The sequence below is a fragment of the Anabrus simplex genome, chromosome 1 (genome assembly GCF_040414725.1).
Source record: "Anabrus simplex isolate iqAnaSimp1 chromosome 1, ASM4041472v1, whole genome shotgun sequence".
Taxonomy (NCBI): domain Eukaryota; kingdom Metazoa; phylum Arthropoda; class Insecta; order Orthoptera; family Tettigoniidae; genus Anabrus; species Anabrus simplex.
In genome coordinates, this window is record NC_090265.1 from 420547360 (window position 1) to 420566171 (window position 18812).

At 41.4% G+C, this 18812-nt stretch overlaps 1 protein-coding gene across 4 annotated transcripts in view; it reads left to right on the plus strand.

The window, feature by feature from the left end:
• Positions 1-18812, plus strand: part of LOC136856890 (fatty acyl-CoA reductase wat) — a 401519-nt gene that overhangs the window by 363663 nt on the left and 19044 nt on the right. For all 4 annotated transcript variants that reach the window (XM_067135112.2, XM_067135114.2, XM_067135115.2 and 1 more), the window contains 3 exons: positions 7789-8037; positions 9883-10028; positions 10633-10742. In XM_067135112.2, coding sequence (XP_066991213.2) covers positions 7789-8037; positions 9883-10028; positions 10633-10742 — 505 coding nt within the window. The remainder of the gene's footprint in view (positions 1-7788; positions 8038-9882; positions 10029-10632; positions 10743-18812) is intronic.

Here is an 18812-nt window from a genome sequence, read left to right on the forward strand (position 1 = left end):
AACGGGGTTCACTCAACCTCGGGAGGTCAACTGAGTAGCGGGAGGTTCGATTCTCACCTCAGCCATCCTCGAAGTGGTTTTCCGTGGTTTATCTCTTATCCTCCGGGCAAATGCGAGGATGGTACCTAAATTAAGATCACGGCAGCTTCCTTCCCTTCCTTGTCTATCTCTTCCAATCTCCCCATCCCCCCGCCCCTGTTCAGCATAGCAGGTGAGTCCGCCTGGGCGACGTACTGGGCCTCCTCTCCAGTCTTATTCCCCTACCAAAAACAATATTATCCAGCACACGCCCTTGAGGCGGTAGAGGTGGGATCTCTGGCTGAGTTCGAGGGAAAACCCAAGAAAGAAAACGGGTTAAGAAAGAAATAAACGGACTTTAGAGGTATAATACGATGTGGTTGCCTGTTGCTGTTTCTTGTTCGATGCGGTATATTTGCATCCATCTCTTAGCATACGCCAGAGCAAAATCCAGCTTCAACTGATAGTTTCATGGCAGTAAAAAGATGTTCAGGAATAACAACAGAACACAGCTTGTGCGTCTGAATGTTATGAAAGGTATCACTCCTTAGGCCAGTCAGGCTACAACAACCAGTGAGGAAAACAATGGCACACTACCTCACTCTTCATCTTGCCAAGTACGCCTCACCATAGTGCCACCATCGGTTTTTGCGGTTTCTCTACAACCATATAAACCTCTAGTGCTATGTGAGGATCTAACTAACCTCCAGGCTGATGACTTAACAGGCAGACAATACCACGTGGGCGCTACGTGAACCTTGACCCTGGAAGGCATGCTCTGTACAATTTGCACATGCCATGTCAAATACAGTCATGTAGTGGAGCTGGGGAGCACTGAACGCAATCCTGTACTACAATTTTTATTAGCAATTTGGTCACGGATTTAAAGTAAACCCCTGAAATATTATGCACGCTTATCGAGATTATCTTGCAAATTGAACAGGTTTCCTGAGGACTTGATTCACTTAATAAACTGCACACAACTTATCATATACCGTACAATATAGTATGTTCAGCAGAAGATACAAGAACGTGGGTAGTATGTGAGACCAAGGACTCCAAAGAGTGTGAGAGCAATCCATATTCTCATATGCTTTAAGCAAAATGCGAAGTACTGAACACTAAACTTAATGTGACAGTTTAACCTTCAAATAAGAAAGGATAAGGAATAAATATACTATACAGTAAAATAAGTACATGCTTTTATTTTGTACAGACTACATGTACAAAACACAATAATATTACGTAAGGTATGTGTGGTTTTCTTACACGTTATTTTATTCCAATGCTCTGAAAAGCGTATAACTGCTTTGATAAATTTAAATTACGACGCTCCCCTTCACCTCTTCTTTTTTTTTATTTTTTGCTATTTGCTTTACGTCGCACCGACACAGATATGCCTTATGGCGACGATGGGATAGGAAAGGCCTAGGAAGTGGAAGGAAGCGGCCGTGGCCTTAATTAAGGTACAGCCCCGGCATTTGCCTGGTGTGAAAATGGGAAACCACGTAAAACCATCTTCAGGGCTGCCGACAGTGAACACGATATTCCAACTATGATCCAGCGATCAGACGCTAAAATAGTTCAAAAAAATTAGGGAAACGTGAATTTGAACGTATGCCATGCTCTACAAAACAATACCTCACACCCAGGTATATTACCAACTAGACCTTTATTCTTTACTGTTGAAGTATACAAAAGAACATCGACTGATTCGCGTTCATTTTCAGAACACAAACGAAAATGCCCAAACAGGAGCAAAAACAAAGTGATAACAGTCCTCCACGGTGAATTTTTATCACAGTTGGAGAGCTTCAGTATGGTGTATGTCCTCCACGAGCATTTATCACAGCTTGGCACCTAAGTAGCGTGCTCCGTATAAGTCGACAGAGGTCACGTTGCGGTATCAGGTCCCATTCTTCAATGAGAGACTGTTCGAGGTCTTGGAGAGTCTGTGGTGGAACAGGACGCCCACGAACACTTCTGTCAAGCCTACCCCACACATGCTCGATGGAATTAAGGTCGGGACTCACTGCTGGCCATTCCATCTCTTGAATGTCCAGTTCTCGCAAGATAGCTTTGATGATGCGCGCTACATGAGCCCTGGCATTGTCGTGCATGAGTACGAATTCAGGGCCAACACCGTATGCAGAAATCAACACATGCTGTAGCAGTATATGCTCGATGTATCCCGCAGCAGTAAGATTACTACGGACGACGACAAGATCCGTACGGCCATCTATACTGATGCCACCTCACACCATTACAGAACCTTGTCCTAATCGGTCACCTTCCTGGAAAAACATTTGGCATGTACTGCTCACCACGGTGTCTCCATACACGATGACGTCCATCACGCTGTGTCAGGGAAAATCTGGACTAGTCTGTGAACAGTACAGGTCTCCATTGGCGAACTTGCCAGTTGAAGTGGGTACGGGCAAACAGAAGGCGAGCTGCGCGATGTTGCTGCGTTAAACGGGACACTCGAACAGGGCGTCTGGATCGTAAGGACATTTCTCTCAACCTGTTCCTCACTGTCTGGTCAGACACCGTGACTCCAGTGACCCTCCTGAGGTATCGTTGCAGTTCTCTCGCAGTTGCTGAACGACGCCGCAACGCACAGATGGTCAGATGGGGTTGTCATACGTCCACGACCTTGTCCTACCCTCCTTGTGAACTGGCCTGTCTTATTGTAGTGATTCCACAAACGTTGAATAACTGAGGGAGAGACATTGAGATCCACAACACGACGAAAAGTTCATCCTTCCTGGATCAAAGTGATGGCCCTTGCTACTCGAACCTCGTTAAGATGTCTCATGGGATGTGCTGGTTTACGTACAACGTGCTCAACTGACCGCAGTATGCTGTGTACCTCACAACGACACACGGAAACACCGCTATTCACTTTGTTTTGAGGGGTCATCTGACAGTTTAATGTATTGCTACGCCTACAAATGGAGTATAACTTCGATTTGACATACCTTGAGTAGCTAAGGTCTCAAGGTATGCCGTACGACCATTGGAACCCCATCTACCAAATTAACGTTCACATACCAGACGTTACAAAACATGTTCCCCTATTTTTATTTTTATTTTTACTGTGTAGTTATCGTCACACTACACTGCTGATCAAAGCTGATCAAATGCAGCCTACACTAAAAATTGTGAGAAATTCATCTAGGGAAGACGCGACGGTCCAGTCCATTCATCTGTTGATACATCTATATATATATAAAATAGCTTGTCCTGACTGACTGATTCATCATCGCCGAGCCAAAACTACTGGACATAATGAAATGAAATTTTGGGGATACATTCATATTAAGATGTAGGTGCTCGCTAAGAGAGGATTTTTGGATATTCCGTTGCTAAGGGGGTGAAAAGGGGGGGTGAAGTTTTAAAATGAGTGCACCTATATCTCAAAACTTTAAAAGTTTACAAATGTAAAAATTGGTATTTAGAATCTTCTTTGAAAATAAGGAAACACGTATTTTTTTGTTTTCAGAAAATTCCGATAGGAGGGGTGAAAAAGGGTGAAAATGGGGGAAAATGTGTTGAATGCCTTTAATCAGGATACCGGTACTTATATCTCAGAAACTGAAGATATGACAGACCTGAAAATTGGTACTTTTGATCTCTTTTAAAAATAAAGAAACACGTATTTTTTTGTTTTTGGAAAATCGAATTAATGGGAGGGTGAAAAGGGGGTGAATTTTTAAAATTAGTGAATCTATATCTCCAAACTTTTAAAGTTTGCAGATGTAAAAATTGGTATTTAGAATCTTCATTAAAAATAAAGAAACACGTATTTTATGTTTTCGGAAAATCGCAATAGGCGGTGTGAAAAGGGGTGAAAAAGGGGTTGAATGCCTTTAATGAGGCTACTTATATCTCAGAAACTGAAGATATTATAGACCTGAAAATTGGTGTTTGGGATCTCCTTTAAAAATAAAGAAACACGTATTTTTTTGTTTCTGCAAAACCCAATTAAGGGGGTAAAAAGGGGTAATATTTTAAAATGAGTGTATCTATATCTCAAAACTTTTAAAGGTTATAGGTGTAAAAATAGGTATTTAGAATCTCCATTAAAGATAAAGAAACACGTATATTTTGTTTTCGGAAAATCCTAATAGGAAGGGTGGAAAAGGTTGAAAAAGGGATCGAATGCATTTCATGAGTCTACTTATATTTCAGAACCTGAAGATATTACAGACCTGAAAATTGTTGTTTGGGATCTCCTTTAAAAATAAATAAACACGTATTTTTTGTTTGTGGAAAATACAATTAATGGGGGGGGTGAAAAGGGGGTGATTTTTTAAAATGAGTGTAACTTATCTATATCTCAAAACTTTTAAAGTTTATAGATGTAAAAATTGGTATTTAGAATCTCCTTTAAAAATAAAGAAACATGTATTCTTTTGTTTTCGGAAAATCCCAATAGGAAGGGTGTAAAAGGGTGAATAATGGGTTGAATGCCTTTCATGAGGATACTTATATTTCAGAACCTGAAGATATTACAGACCTGAAAATTGGTATTTTGGATCTACTTTAAAAGTAAAAAAACAGGTATTTTTTCGTTTATGGAAAATCCAAATATTGGGGGGTGAAAACGGGGGTGAATTTTTTAAAATGAGTGTGTCTACATCTTAAAACTTTAAAATTTACAGATCTAAAAATTGGTGGTTAGAATCTCCTCTAAAAATAAAGGAACACGTATTTTTTTGTTTCCAGTAAGTCCTAATAGGAGGGGTGTAAAAGGGTGAAAAATAGGTTGAATGCCTTTAATGAGGATACACATATCTCAGAAATGAAAGATATTACAGAACTGATAATTCCCATATGGGATCTCCTTTAAAAATAAAGAAACACGTATTTTTTAGTTTTTGGAAAAGCCAATTAATGGCGGTTAAACAGGAGTGACAAATTGGGGTGAATTTTTTGAAAGACTATATCTACAGAATATCTTGGAATCGTAAAATGTTACAGACGTAAACAGTGGGTGAAAATCTCCTGTAAATGTAAAGAAATATAGGTTATTTGTTTTTGGAAACTCTACTTAAGGGGAACCCAAAAGGGGTGAAATTTTAAAATGAGAATTTTTACGGATATCTAAAAAACTTAACATGTTACAGAAGTGAAAAATGGTATTTTTTATCTCTATTAAACATAAAGAAAAGTGTATTTTTAGTTTTCGGAAATACCACTTGGGTGGCGGGCGGGGGGGGGGGGGTTAAAGTGACTAAAAATGGTGATGAATTATTTTAATTAGGCTACTGATATCTCAAAAATGAAGATGTTACAGACGTGAAATTTGATATTTGCAATCTGCTTTAAAAGTAAAGAAACACGTATTCTCGGAAAATCCAATGGGGGGGGGGGGGGTGAAAGAATTGAAACATTAGTTGACTTAATTGTATGAGAATACATACATCTAATACTAAAGTTGTTACAGACGTGAAAATTCGTATTTGGATCTCCTTTAAAAACAAAGAAAAAGGCGTTTTGGTGGGGAAACCATCTTGGAGGGCGGGAGTGTAAAGGAGTTGAATTACTTTCATGAGGACACATAAATCAAAAACTGAAGAAGTTAGAGTCGTGATAATTGGTATTTAGAAGATCCTTTACTATTAAAGAAACAAGTATTTTTTTGCTGGAAAATTCATTTAGGGGGAGGAGAGATTATTGTGAAATGAAGTGAAAAAAAGTAAATTATTTTTATGTGGATACTTATACCTCAAAACTGAAGGTAATAGACGTGAACATTGGTGTTTAGAATCTCCCTTAAACATAAAGAAACAAGCATCCTTTTAATTCTTTTTCGGGGGGGGGGGCGGTGGCTGTAAATAAACTTAACGGCGGTGGGGTGTAGAAGGAGGTGAGACCAATTGATTTTACTGTTATTAATGTACTTATAAGGATCCTCCGTTGCTCAGGCGGCAGCGCGCCGGCCTCTCACAGCTGGGTTCCGTGGTTCAAATCCCGGTCACTCCATGTGGCATTCGTGCTGGACAAAACGGAGGCGGGACAGGTTTTTCTCCGGATACTCCGGTTTTCCGTGTCATCAGCCATTCCAGCAACACATAATAGTAATAATAATAATAATAATAATAATAATAATATTCCGGACCGTCGTCAAATTGCGGACCGCGATGGAAACGGCTCCTGGACGGGTAATGACTAAGAATGCAGTCCGGTCGCGGGTTCAGTGCCGCCAAGGCACCCAGTATGACAGCACGCCGGATCTCCTGAAGGATTATATCCGTATTAAAAATATTATAGGAAAAGATGGCAAAGATTTACGGATCCAACTGACCTGGAGGAATACCTGAGCCTAACCCGGGAAGTTCGAAATCGATTGCTGGAAAGGAAGATTTAAAAATGGGAGGAAACGTGCCGTAAAATAATAGATCGGAATTTTGGTGGATTCTCGCAGAGAACGAGTCAGATCGCGAATTTCGGCGGATTATATATCTAAAACAATAAGCATTCAATTATAAATTTCAGTATAATACCGTAGCGAAGCACGGGTATCTTGCTAGTTGTATTATAAATCAACTTCTGAATCTACATTTGCAGAATATACTGTATAGCGAATATTGCTCACCTGGGTATCTCCTCACTCGTACAGTCGCCACATCTTATCCGGCGAAATCATGACTCGTCTGTGAATATGCCCTCCTGTGTGCAAGCTACCAATTGATGTGATGAACGAACTTCGATCAGTTTGCTTTATCGTTACTTACAATTTGACTGGGTACCACCATTCCCAACGTCGTGTGGTAGTTCACTGACGCAAGGTTGAAGTGACCAAATATCATCGTGTTACTGTATTTCCATTGGTCAAAGGCCTCAGCCACACCATCAAATATAATGAACTGTACCTCTGTAGCAAAGTGATGAAAAAATGAAAGGGAGTAACGTCCATGTCTGATTAAGGCGAAGACCTACTTTCCGTACAGTTGTCCCATTGCACGTCTCAACACAACGTACACGTAACTTCTAATTTTCTCTGCCAGGAAGCGTTCGTTGAAGCGATAAAATCAAGTTGTCTTCTTTCGGATTGACAACTTGTATCCGTAGTCTATTCTATAAGACTGGGTTACCGGTAATAATGTGTCCTGCAAATAGAGACAAAACCAGGCGTTAAAATAATTATCATTCTCTTTAGCAGGAAACTTTTATCTGAGATCTAATTATACCATCTACTCCAGCAGCTATGCAATGCCCAATATTAATCAATATTAATACCTCTGTTTGTTCGAAAAGTTTGTTTGATCTTGTAACTGTTATTATTATTATTATTATTATTATTATTATTATTATTATTATTATTATTATTATTATTATTATTAAGAATGAGCTAGGGTAAGTTACTCAGACGATAGAAGCGCTGATCTTCTGAGCCCAAGATGCAGAGATTGATCCCGGCACAGTCCAGTGGTATTTGAAGGTGTTCTAACACAGTACGTTAGCCTCATGTCGGTAGTTTTATGGCATCATGGCCTTCCTGACGACAACTCTATAATGAGGGATGTATTCACTATTGCGTGTTTCTGTGGTAGTTGGTAATGTGGTGTTTCGTATGTACTGTACGAAAATGATCGAACGTAGAACCCTATGATCCAAAGGCCACTATGCTGACCATTCCGCCAAAGAGCCGGACAACATTATTATTATTATTATTATTATTATTATTATTATTATTATTAAGTGATATTCCATCTGGAAATTCCTTCATTGAAATGAAGCCCATTTTCTCTATTATTTCAGGTGTTCAGCAAGCTCAAAGAAGAAGTACCAAAGTTCCGACACAAAGTTTTCGCTGTTTCTGGCGATTGTTCGTTGCCGAAGCTTGGTTTGAGTGCCGCGGACCGTCAGATGCTCAGTAGTGAAGTTGACATCGTGTTTCATGGAGCAGCGACTGTTCGTTTCGACGAAAAAATACAGGTTGCTGTCGCCATAAACGTTTCGGGCACCAAAAACATTCTTGAACTAGCGCGGAGTATGCCCAAACTCAAGGTAAGCAGCCAATATATAGGTCTATTAGTTGGCCTGTACTTAATAGAACCTGTCTTAATGCATGAACCAGTCCTGAAAGTCGTAATAGAACTTAAACATTTTCCCTTTATCCCCACATTAATCACAAATCTTGATATATCACTATCACTGGTTAATAAGAAACTAACTTGGTTAGATGTTTATTAGGTATCTCACTCGAAAGAAGACGACGATAAACAGAAGGGAACTATAAGATTTCGAAGATAATGGGAAGAAACAGACTTGCAAATTCTATCAAGAAACGGTTCTGAACTTAACTTTTTCATTATTGAGTAAGGATATCTCGTTTTATAAAATCAGAAATAGCAGAGAGAGAGAGAAATAGCAGAGAGAGAGAAAAAAATATCAGAGTAGAACGGAAGTTGAAAATTCAAAGGAAACTTCCATTTTTATATGACTGTTGACAATGTTATCATTGCCACAGGACTTCCGATTTTTCGTAAAATACGAACTACAGGAACATGACTTTTAATTTCCTAAAACACGCATATGCCAAGATTCGAACTATAAATAAATAGCATCGAATAATGTGATCTATGAAATAGGAGATGCGCTGGCGTAGTGATCTAGCCACCTGATTCTCATTTTGAGAATACTGGCTGCGAATCTCGATGACTTCGGATTGGATTTTCAATAGGACCAGCGCGTGACTACAGGAAACCCATCCGGTCATAAAATAACACCCCCCCCCCCAAGAAAAACCAAATTCGAAATTAAGCATAGATACTCCGTCGAACCCATGCAAACATGGGACGGTGGCGTTGTAAAGAATATGAACTATAAAACAGGAAGTGAAAATCTGCGATATTCCTCCCACTTAGAAAAAAAAGAACTATACTTAGGAGGATAAACCTAGTAACTGGTTTGATGACTCTTTCATTGTTACACTGCAAATAATCATGAAAAGAATGAAAAATAGTGTCTGTTGAAAATGAACTCGAATCAATTCAAAAGTTCTTTAAGAGATTATTCATTTTTGATGTTATCATTGATGATTTCAGGGCCCGTGATGATATAGGCTTTTTGGGATTATGCCGTGTACAGAAAATAAGGTGAAATTCTTTACGTTTTGCAGAGAACTTTGCTCTGCATCTTCAGAAGAAAATCTCGACTGTTCACGAAGAAAATTCCCTGATGGACACGGCATAATCCCAAAAAGGCCTATATCAAGTCTGTTATTCATTTTTGTATCCAAAGTCCGATTTTTAGGCAGCCTTAAACCAATAACAGTTATTAGCAAGAGTCTTCGATTGGCTCCAAGTCATTGCGGTAAATTATTTTATTCGGTAAAGTCTATTAAATTTTCCTCACCATTACCAAACATATTCTTAGTTTCAGTTTATGGCATGGTATCAGTATATCAGTAAGTTTCTTCTTAGAAATAATTTCTTCCGTATTCACAAGAATCTAAATTTGGTTTTCATTAACATTTGGTTTTAGGTTTAGTGATGGAAAAAAATATTTTATTTCCAAGTACATTTTTATCATGAACTAAATAAATGGTCAGAAGGCTAAACATCATTTATTCACATATTAAGGATTCGGAAAGTGGAGTATTTTGGGACATTTGTGAACCATTCTGATAGAAACGTCTTACACATAGGTTACTGCATACGCGAATCGTTTAAATTTACGCTGTTTGTCAGTTTAAATCGTTAAGCTTCCTGCTGGAGCCTTCTTCTGTATTTCGATATAAGCATCCTTACTTTGTTAGTAACCTGGATGATAACTTTCTTATTTACTTACTAACTTACTTAACCATAGTTGGCGTAATCCCTTTCTGAAAGATAATATTTTGTTTTGCAGGCGATAGCACACATCTCAACAGCCTTCTGTCACTGTCCTCGGAAAGATATCGATGAGAAATTCTACAACACTCCCATCTCGTATCACAAAATCATGGATCTCGTTGAGTCGTGCAGTGACAAAACTCTGGAAGAGATCACCCCATCGTAAGTTCTTAATCTACTTGTTTCGTTTATAGCTTATATTTATTACATAATATTTGTTATAACTAAAACAATTAAAGGGTATAAACATTATTTGTTAACCTAAATTCATTTATCTTAACTTTCAATGCTTCAAATATGAATTTAGAAAATTCATCTACATAAGTTATCAGTTTTGTTATTTTTGCCACAGGTTCAATACCTTAGTGTGGCAGGTAAACAGAGTTTTAGAAATTATGTTAAACTATTTATTTTCAATGATGTGTAACATTCCATATGTGTTTTGTTTATTTTTATTTACTTGTCTTCAGTAGTGGTGAAGCTGGGACTCATGAGCCACTCTTACACTTAGCCTATATTTATCTTTTGCATTCTGAAATGAAATATTTCCACCTTTTCTCGTTGAAAACGTTAATCTCTGTTTCATTTCATGAGCTTGACGAAGCAGTGCAAAGGTTTTTTTTTTTCTTTTTTTTTTTTTTCTTTCATGTCGTAGCAACTGTTGTTTAATTGAACATAGACCCTGTTCTGCTCCCTATGTGCCCAATAATAATCATAGCTCATTTAATTGTATTGTTGTAAACACTTGTTTTATGGTGTGTTACAGACTTCTCGGCGATTACCCTAATACGTATGTGTTCACCAAAGCGCTGGCTGAGGAAGTGGTCCAAGAAGAATGCCAAGGTCTACCTCTCACAGTCTTCAGGCCTGCTATTGGTAAGTTACAGATGCTTTCTCCGTGGCTAGATAGTGCTGTTAAAACTGTGGCTGTCGAATCACTGTTCGAGATTTCGTGTCCAGCGGTGTCCAGGATATTCAAATTCTCCACCCACATAAACGTTCCCTTCTATGATCAGTTGTGTCGCTGTATTTATTATTTCTGAAGATGTGATCGAAATAGGCTGCTTTCCTGCGTTTTGCGAGGGTTAAGCCTTCACATGATTTACTGGCACGATGGTGTTCCTTCTCGTTAGTGATGTGGTCTAAAATATAACATGAACATTCCGAAATACATCGATATTTCAGCAGCCTGTAGTCGGTTCATTGGCGAAGTCTTTAGTATCTATCCTTCGATATTGTAAAACAGCACCGGTAACAAATACAGTAACACTTCACGACTCGCCATCAAGTTTCGAATAGGAAGTAACAGTTGCACGCCAGATGTTTGCATTTCAGAAACACACGCCTTGCAATGCTTATTCTGGTTTTGATTAATAATAATAATAATAATAATAATAATAATAATAATAATAATAATAATAATAATAATAATAATAATATCGGTTTAACGTGTTATAATGTCCTTTCAATTCTTATGTGATTTAAGAGGCGCCGAATTTTTGTACTGGCACAGGCTTCATTAACGTGCCAGAAAATCTATTTACATGGATCTCCCACAATTAAGCGCTATTAAATGGCAACAGACTGCTTGGAGACAACCCCACAATTTCATGTATAGGAAGCTCAAACCTCCTGCATGATAATAATAATAATAATAATAATAATAATAATAATAAGTAATAGATTTTTTATAAAAATACATTTGTAATAATGTATTGAAATTGTGCTGGACAAAGCGGAGGTGGGACAGGTTTTCGCCTGGATCCTCAGCTTCCCCTGTCAGTTTCAAGTTAATTTTAGTGCGAGTACATAATCATCACTTTTCTCGCTTATTCATCAATCTAACACGTATACGTTCATGTATTAATTCTTTTAAATGCACTCGAGGTACAATCCGTGAGCTGTGCTGTATTATAGTGCTGGAGTACAACTTTGAATCGCGCGCCGGTTCATTTGGCAACAACGGCGAGTGTGACGAGGCAATGACGTTACTTCCGCTTTATAGGTGGGCCGGCGTAAAGTTGCACATGACAGCTGTGCACAATGTTGGTCACACTGCAATGGCGCAACAACAGCTGATTGCACGATACGTGAGTTTTTGAAAACATGGGAGAAATTATTTTAATGTCATCGCGATGATACACAATACAAATGAAATCGGCCAACAAAAGTCGAACTTTAAACATACCGATCAAGTTTACAATAAAATATTTCATCACACAAAATGGTACGAGATACATATACTACGAAGTTCTTATCATCGGCCGAAGAGAATCACACTTTAAATACACCAATAAATGTTAGAATAATATACACCGGTGCTAACACAAAAGGTTTCAAATAAAATTTACGAAAATTCAGAAACCTTAATTTCATACCTGTTTCAGACAGATAGAGGCTCGATACCCTCCAGATCACTGCTATCACTACCGTCGCCTTCGTTATTGTCATCGTCGTCTAGGCAGATGATCAACTCCTGACAGTCACTGATGATGCCGACTTAATGAACGTTGGACATGGTTAACTTTCTTCCTCCACAAAGCCACATCCATTCGAGCAACACTCTCCCGGAACAGTCCTTCCATTTCAGTAATTGTGAAGGACTTGTTATTGGTGCGTACGTAATGTTTTACTTCACCCCATACCGTACCAACTCCATGAGGTTGAAGTGATAGTGGTACGGCGGCAAACCTCGTGTCCTAGTTCCTTCGCTACCTCGTCGACTAATTTAGTCATACACATATACGCTGGCTGAGATATTTCTTTCCTGCAGCCATTCCACTAACAATTCTTTACGGGCGCTCTAAGTAGGGGTCTTGTCCATTATTACGGAGTGGTAAGGTGCATTGTCCATAACAATGACAGAAGGGACTTTGAGCTGTAATAATCGTACACGCGTCTCTGTATTGCATCAGGCTGGAAAGATTAATTCCTGTTTCAGGAGATAGCTTAATTCGTTTCTTTCCCGGAGTGCTGTGAAACAAGTCCCTACTATCAGCCCCGTTTCCGCTACTGCTATGTTACCCAGTCCTTTTTCCCTTCTGTTCTTGGAGGCGAACACCTGTCTGAACAGCAGTACGCTTTGAAAGTCGTAATGTTTGACATATGCGTTCCACAACTTGATCTGCAGGAACAGAGAGACGGCTGGCTATACAAGCACACGAAGTTCCTCTCCCTCTCGTAAAACTCACGAGTTCTCCACACTAATTCTAATGCCTGACTATTAAGGGCCACTCCACGGCGCAAAGGATTATCACTTCGCGGTTCATAACTATGTTGTCGTTTCCACGACATCGCAATGCATTTGTTAAAATAAAATTTCACAATTATCTCATAAAGAAAACAGAACTTTCACAAACACGCAAATCACACCTGCCCACGTGCTAGCGATGACAGACGAAATGGCAACACTGCAATGTGGTAGTCAAGCTAGATGTAGATGGCACCAATATACTACCCATATTGCCAACAACAATCAACTAAAAATAGTTCGTATCTTTTTTTGGCTCGCTTAAACCTTATAATATTTTTAAATGCTCGAATTTGTGTAAGCAAATAAGAGATTATAAGCACTATACAGAATGAAATACGAATTAACATGAATAAAATACATAACTGTAGCTGAGATAAAAAGTAGTAGATTGATGATTCTGACTGACAGGTGACGTTCTTCATTTCATTTTTGTAGTGGTGACAACATGAATTACAACTGTCAAGTGCAACCTAGTGACAGCCCACCTGTAGTCTGTTCAAAAGGTGGTCCGGAAAATAGTGCCAAACTAACTACGGTATGTAGCCGACAAGTGTGAGGACCACCGCCGTCTCGATCCTCCTATACTGCCTGCTCTATGCGAGCCTTTTTGCGACTACGCTGCGACAAAATTTCTCCGCTAGATGGCAGACATAGACGCACAATGTTCTAAACACCCCCAGTGAAAGTCTCAAGGCCGGTCTCCACTGATTAACATTTAACACCAACATGTTAAATTTAACATGTTACAATTGACATGTATATTGTGATTGTGTCTTCCAATTGACTTTGCATGTTAACTCAGAATGTTGAGGTTAACACTTTTAACATGTTGTTCGGAAGATGTTGGCACAGCTTCGGCAACTTCCTTTCCGTTTCCATGTCAACAGATAGCCAAACGATGCAAACGACGTGCTTCTCGTGAAGTAGGATTATAGTTACAACACTCCGCAACACTCATTCTCTTTGTTATAAGCTACAAATACAGTACTGGTACCGATACGCGCACGTGTGTCGCTCTCTCTGCACTATACTAAAATTTATAGTCAGAAATGGAGTAGAGCAAGATTACTTTGGACTTAATTAATGATATAATACACTGACTGACAGTGACAATGCAACACCAAGGAGGAGTGGTTCGAAAGGGATGAAAGTTGGGGAAAAAACAGAGACGGCACGGATGAATAATTGATGTTTATTTCAAACCGATATGCAGGTTACACAATGCGCACGGCATCGACTCAGTAGGATGTAGGACCACCGCGAGCGGCGATGCACGCAGAAACACGTCGAGGTACAGAGTCAATAAGAGTGCGGATGGTGTCCTGAGGGATGGTTCTCCATTCTCTGTCAACCATTTGCCACAGGTGGCCGTCCGTACGAGGCTGGGGCAGAGTTTGCAAACGGCGTCTAATGAGATCCCACACGTGTTCGATTGGTGAGAGATCCGGAGAGTACGCTGGCCACAGAAGCATCTGTACACCTCGTAGAGCCTGTTGGGAGATGCGAGCAGTGTGTGGGCGGGCATTATCCTGCTGAAACAGAGCATTGGGCAGCCCCTGAAGGTACGGGAGTGCCACCGGCCGCAGCACATGCTGCACGTAGCGGTGGGCATTTAACGTGCCTTGAATACGCACTAGAGGTGACGTGGAATCATACGCAATAGCGCCCCAAACCATGATGCCGCGTTGTCTAGCGGTAGGGCGCTCCACAGTTACTGCCGGATTTGACCTTTCTCCACGCCGACGCCACACTCGTCTGCGGTGACTATCACTGACAGAACAGAAGCGTGACTCATCGGAGAACACGACGTTCCGCCATTCCCTCATCCAAGTCGCTCTAGCCCGGCACCATGCCAGGCGTGCACGTCTATGCTGTGGAGTCAATGGTAGTCTTCTGAGCGGACGCCGGGAGTGCAGGCCTCCTTCAACCAATCGACGGGAAATTGTTCTGGTCGATATTGGAACAGCCAGGGTGTCTTGCACATGCTGAAGAATGGCGGTTGACGTGGCGTGCGGGGCTGCCACCGCTTGGCGGCGGATGCGCCGATCCTCGCGTGCTGACGTCACTCGGGCTACGCCTGGACCCCTCGCACGTGCCACATGTCCCTGCGCCAACCATCTTCGCCACAGGCGCTGCACCGTGGACACATCCTTATGGGTATCGGCTGCGATTTGACGAAGCGACCAACCTGCCCTTCTCAGCCCGATCACCATACCCCTCGTAAAGTCGTCTGTCTGCTGGAAATGCCTCCGTTGACGGCGGCCTGGGATTCTTACCTATACACGTGTCCTGTGGCACATGACAACACGTTCTACAATGACTGTCGGCTGAGAAATCACGGTACGAAGTGGGCCATTCGCCAACGCCGTGTCCCATTTATCGTTCGCTACGTGCGCAGCACAGCGGCGCATTTCACATCATGAGCATACCTCAGTGACGTCAGTCTACCCTGCAATTTGCATCAAGTTCTGACCACTCCTTCTTGGTGTTGCATTTGCTCTGTCAGTCAGTGTAGACAGGCCTTGTTTGTGGGATGTCTCATCATAGGAATCCAGTGATAAAGCGAAGTAAGCCGACATTTTCCAGGAATTCTAAATTATCTATAATTGTTCCCGCGAGTGCATCGAAAAAACCTAGCGTTCCTCCGCTACCAGTACAGTCGAGTATTGCAAAAAAAAAAAAAAATCAGAAAAGTCGGGGCGGGAGCGGACAAAATTTATACTTCAAAATGGTTTGCTTTTGAAGCAATGAGCAGGATGACGGGAGGAAATGTGTCTAATAGAACTGCATTTCTAAATCATAACAAGAAGCAACAGTGGCAATAACAAAGGCAAAATCCTCTTCATCTGAGTCCATTGTCCTTGTCTGAAAATACCAGACACCACCTAAATGTATTACCACAAATTGATATGATGAACTACCTATATACACTGACTGACAGAGCAAATGCAACACCAAGAAGGAGTGGTCAGAACTTTATGCCAATTGCAGGGTAGACTGACGTCACTGAGGTATGCTCATGATGTGAAATGCGCCGCTGTGCTGCGCACGTAGCGAACGATAAATGGGACACGGCGTTGGCGAATGGCCCACTTCGTACCGTGATTTCTCAGCCGACAGTCATTGTAGAACGTGTTGTCGTGTGCCACAGGACACGTGTATAGCTAAGAATGCCAGGCCGCCGTCAACGGAGGCATTTCCAGCAGACAGACGACTTTACGAGGGGTATGGTGATCGGGCTGAGAAGGGCAGGTTGGTTGCTTCGTCAAATCGCAGCCGATACCCATAAGGATGTGTCCACGGTGCAGCGCCTGTGGCGAAGATGGTTGGCGCAGGGACATGTGGCACGTGCTAGGGGTCCAGGCGCAGCCGGAGTGACGTCAGCACGCGAGGATCGGCGCATCCGCCGCCAAGCGGTGGCAGCCCCGCACGCCACGTCAACCGCCATTCTTCAGCATGTGCAAGACACCCTGGCTGTTCCAATATCGACCAGAACAATTTCCCGTCGATTGGTTGAAGGAGGCCTGCACTCCCGGCGTCCGCTCAGAAGACTACCATTGACTCCACAGCATAGACGTGCACGCCTGGCATGGTGCCGGGCTAGAGCGACTTGGATGAGGGAATGGCGGAACGTCGTGTTCTCCGATGAGTCACGCTTCTGTTCTGTCAGTGATAGTCACCGCAGACGAGTGTGGCGTCGGCGTGGAGAAAGGTCAAATCCGGCAGTAACTGTGGAGCGCCCTACCGCTAGACAACGCGGCATCATGGTTTGGGGCGCTATTGCGTATGATTCCACGTCACCTCTAGTGCGTATTCAAGGCACGTTAAATGCCCACCGCTACGTGCAGCATGTGCTGCGGCCGGTGGCACTCCCGTACCTTCAGGGGCTGCCCAATGCTCTGTTTCAGCAGGATAATGCCCGCCCACACACTGCTCGCATCTCCCAACAGGCTCTACGAGGTGTACAGATGCTTCTGTGGCCAGCGTACTCTCCGGATCTCTCACCAATCGAACACGTGTGGGATCTCATTGGACGCCGTTTGCAAACTCTGCCCCAGCCTCGTACGGACGACCAACTGTGGCAAATGGTTGACAGAGAATGGAGAACCATCCCTCAGGACACCATCCGCACTCTTATTGACTCTGTACCTCGACGTGTTTCTGCGTGCATCGCCGCTCGCGGTGGTCCTACATCCTACTGAGTCGATGCCGTGCGCATTGTGTAACCTGCATATCGGTTTGAAATAAACATCAATTATTCATCCGTGCCGTCTCTGTTTTTTTCCCCAACTTTCATCCCTTTCGAACCACTCCTCCTTGGTGTTGCATTGTCACTGTCAGTCAGTGTATGAAAATTATAAGGGTCAACAACAAAAATGTATTACCTATGTGTAATATAGTAACCTAATATGCTGCAATAGATGTTGCAGTTGAACAGTATGTTAAATATCTTAAACACAAATATTTCACATAAGGATGACAGGCCACATTCCTGCATAAATCTATGGAAAATAATAAATAAATAAAATAAAATCTACTCACACACAACTTGTTGATGCAACAGGATCCACTTGAAGTTTCCTCTTCATAGGAGGTTTTCTCCTCTTCTCAGCTGGTAAAACGTGGGGTGGAAAATTAAAAATTGTTGGTACTGCATTTGGCTTCAGTTTAACTCCCACACCAAATGCTTCATTATCAAAACATTCCGGTGAAAAATGCTTAGACCATAATCTTGAATGCTTTCCAGGCATGAAATTCTCTCTTCTTAATGCAACTACCCATTGCTTTTTCCTTGTCTCATCAGCAGGAAAACTGAAATCAATAACAGCACAGTATTCAAAATTGCTGTAACCGGGAAACTGGAACTGTAACCAATACAATAAACGTACGTATTCTGCAGACACCTGACAACAACTGTATGAAACCCCTTACATCATCATCATATTTACGTAAATATATACTTACCCGTGAAAGGAAATGCCAGATCCTTTTTTGAAGGTCTCCTTGCATCCATACGCTACGCAATAGTGCACCATCGCTTCATTAACAGTAGCTAAAAGTCACTTTTACGTACGCTGATCACTATTCTCGCCTATAACACAATGTTCAAAACTCTCGCACTACCCACCAGTCAGCTGATTGAGATCCTTGCTTCAAGAATGTGACGTCATCAGCCATCTATTGGATACAACGAGCTAGACTAACATAGAGGGGCTGTAAGCCTGTCATCAGCGCTCCCTGCTTGAAGCAAGTTGGTAAGGGGCAGCCATGTTAACGGTTGTCAAACAAAGCGAATTGGCGCGAGAGCATATGTTGAGGTGACAGGGAGATCGTGCATGCCAATTTAATTCCCTAAGTTTTAAGAAGTGAAAACATAGATTCTCGCTTTCAAGAATGCCAGCCGTAAGCTCAGCGTATGGTTGTTCTAATCGGAGTAATAAAACCAAGGATATATCGTACTTTAAGTAAGTATTACTGAATTATAGCCGAGATTCCTTTTTGTAATTTCTGTTTGTAATTAAATCCATTTTATTGTTTACTTAGCGAAAGTACGGATAGCCACGGTTATTATTTGTCGAACTTTGTTTAGATTTCGTTTAAAGAACAAGGAATTAACGGAACAATGCGTTGTGAGGGCGAAAAGAGATAAATGGTATCCCACTCAATTCAGTTGCTTATGCTCTGTACATTTC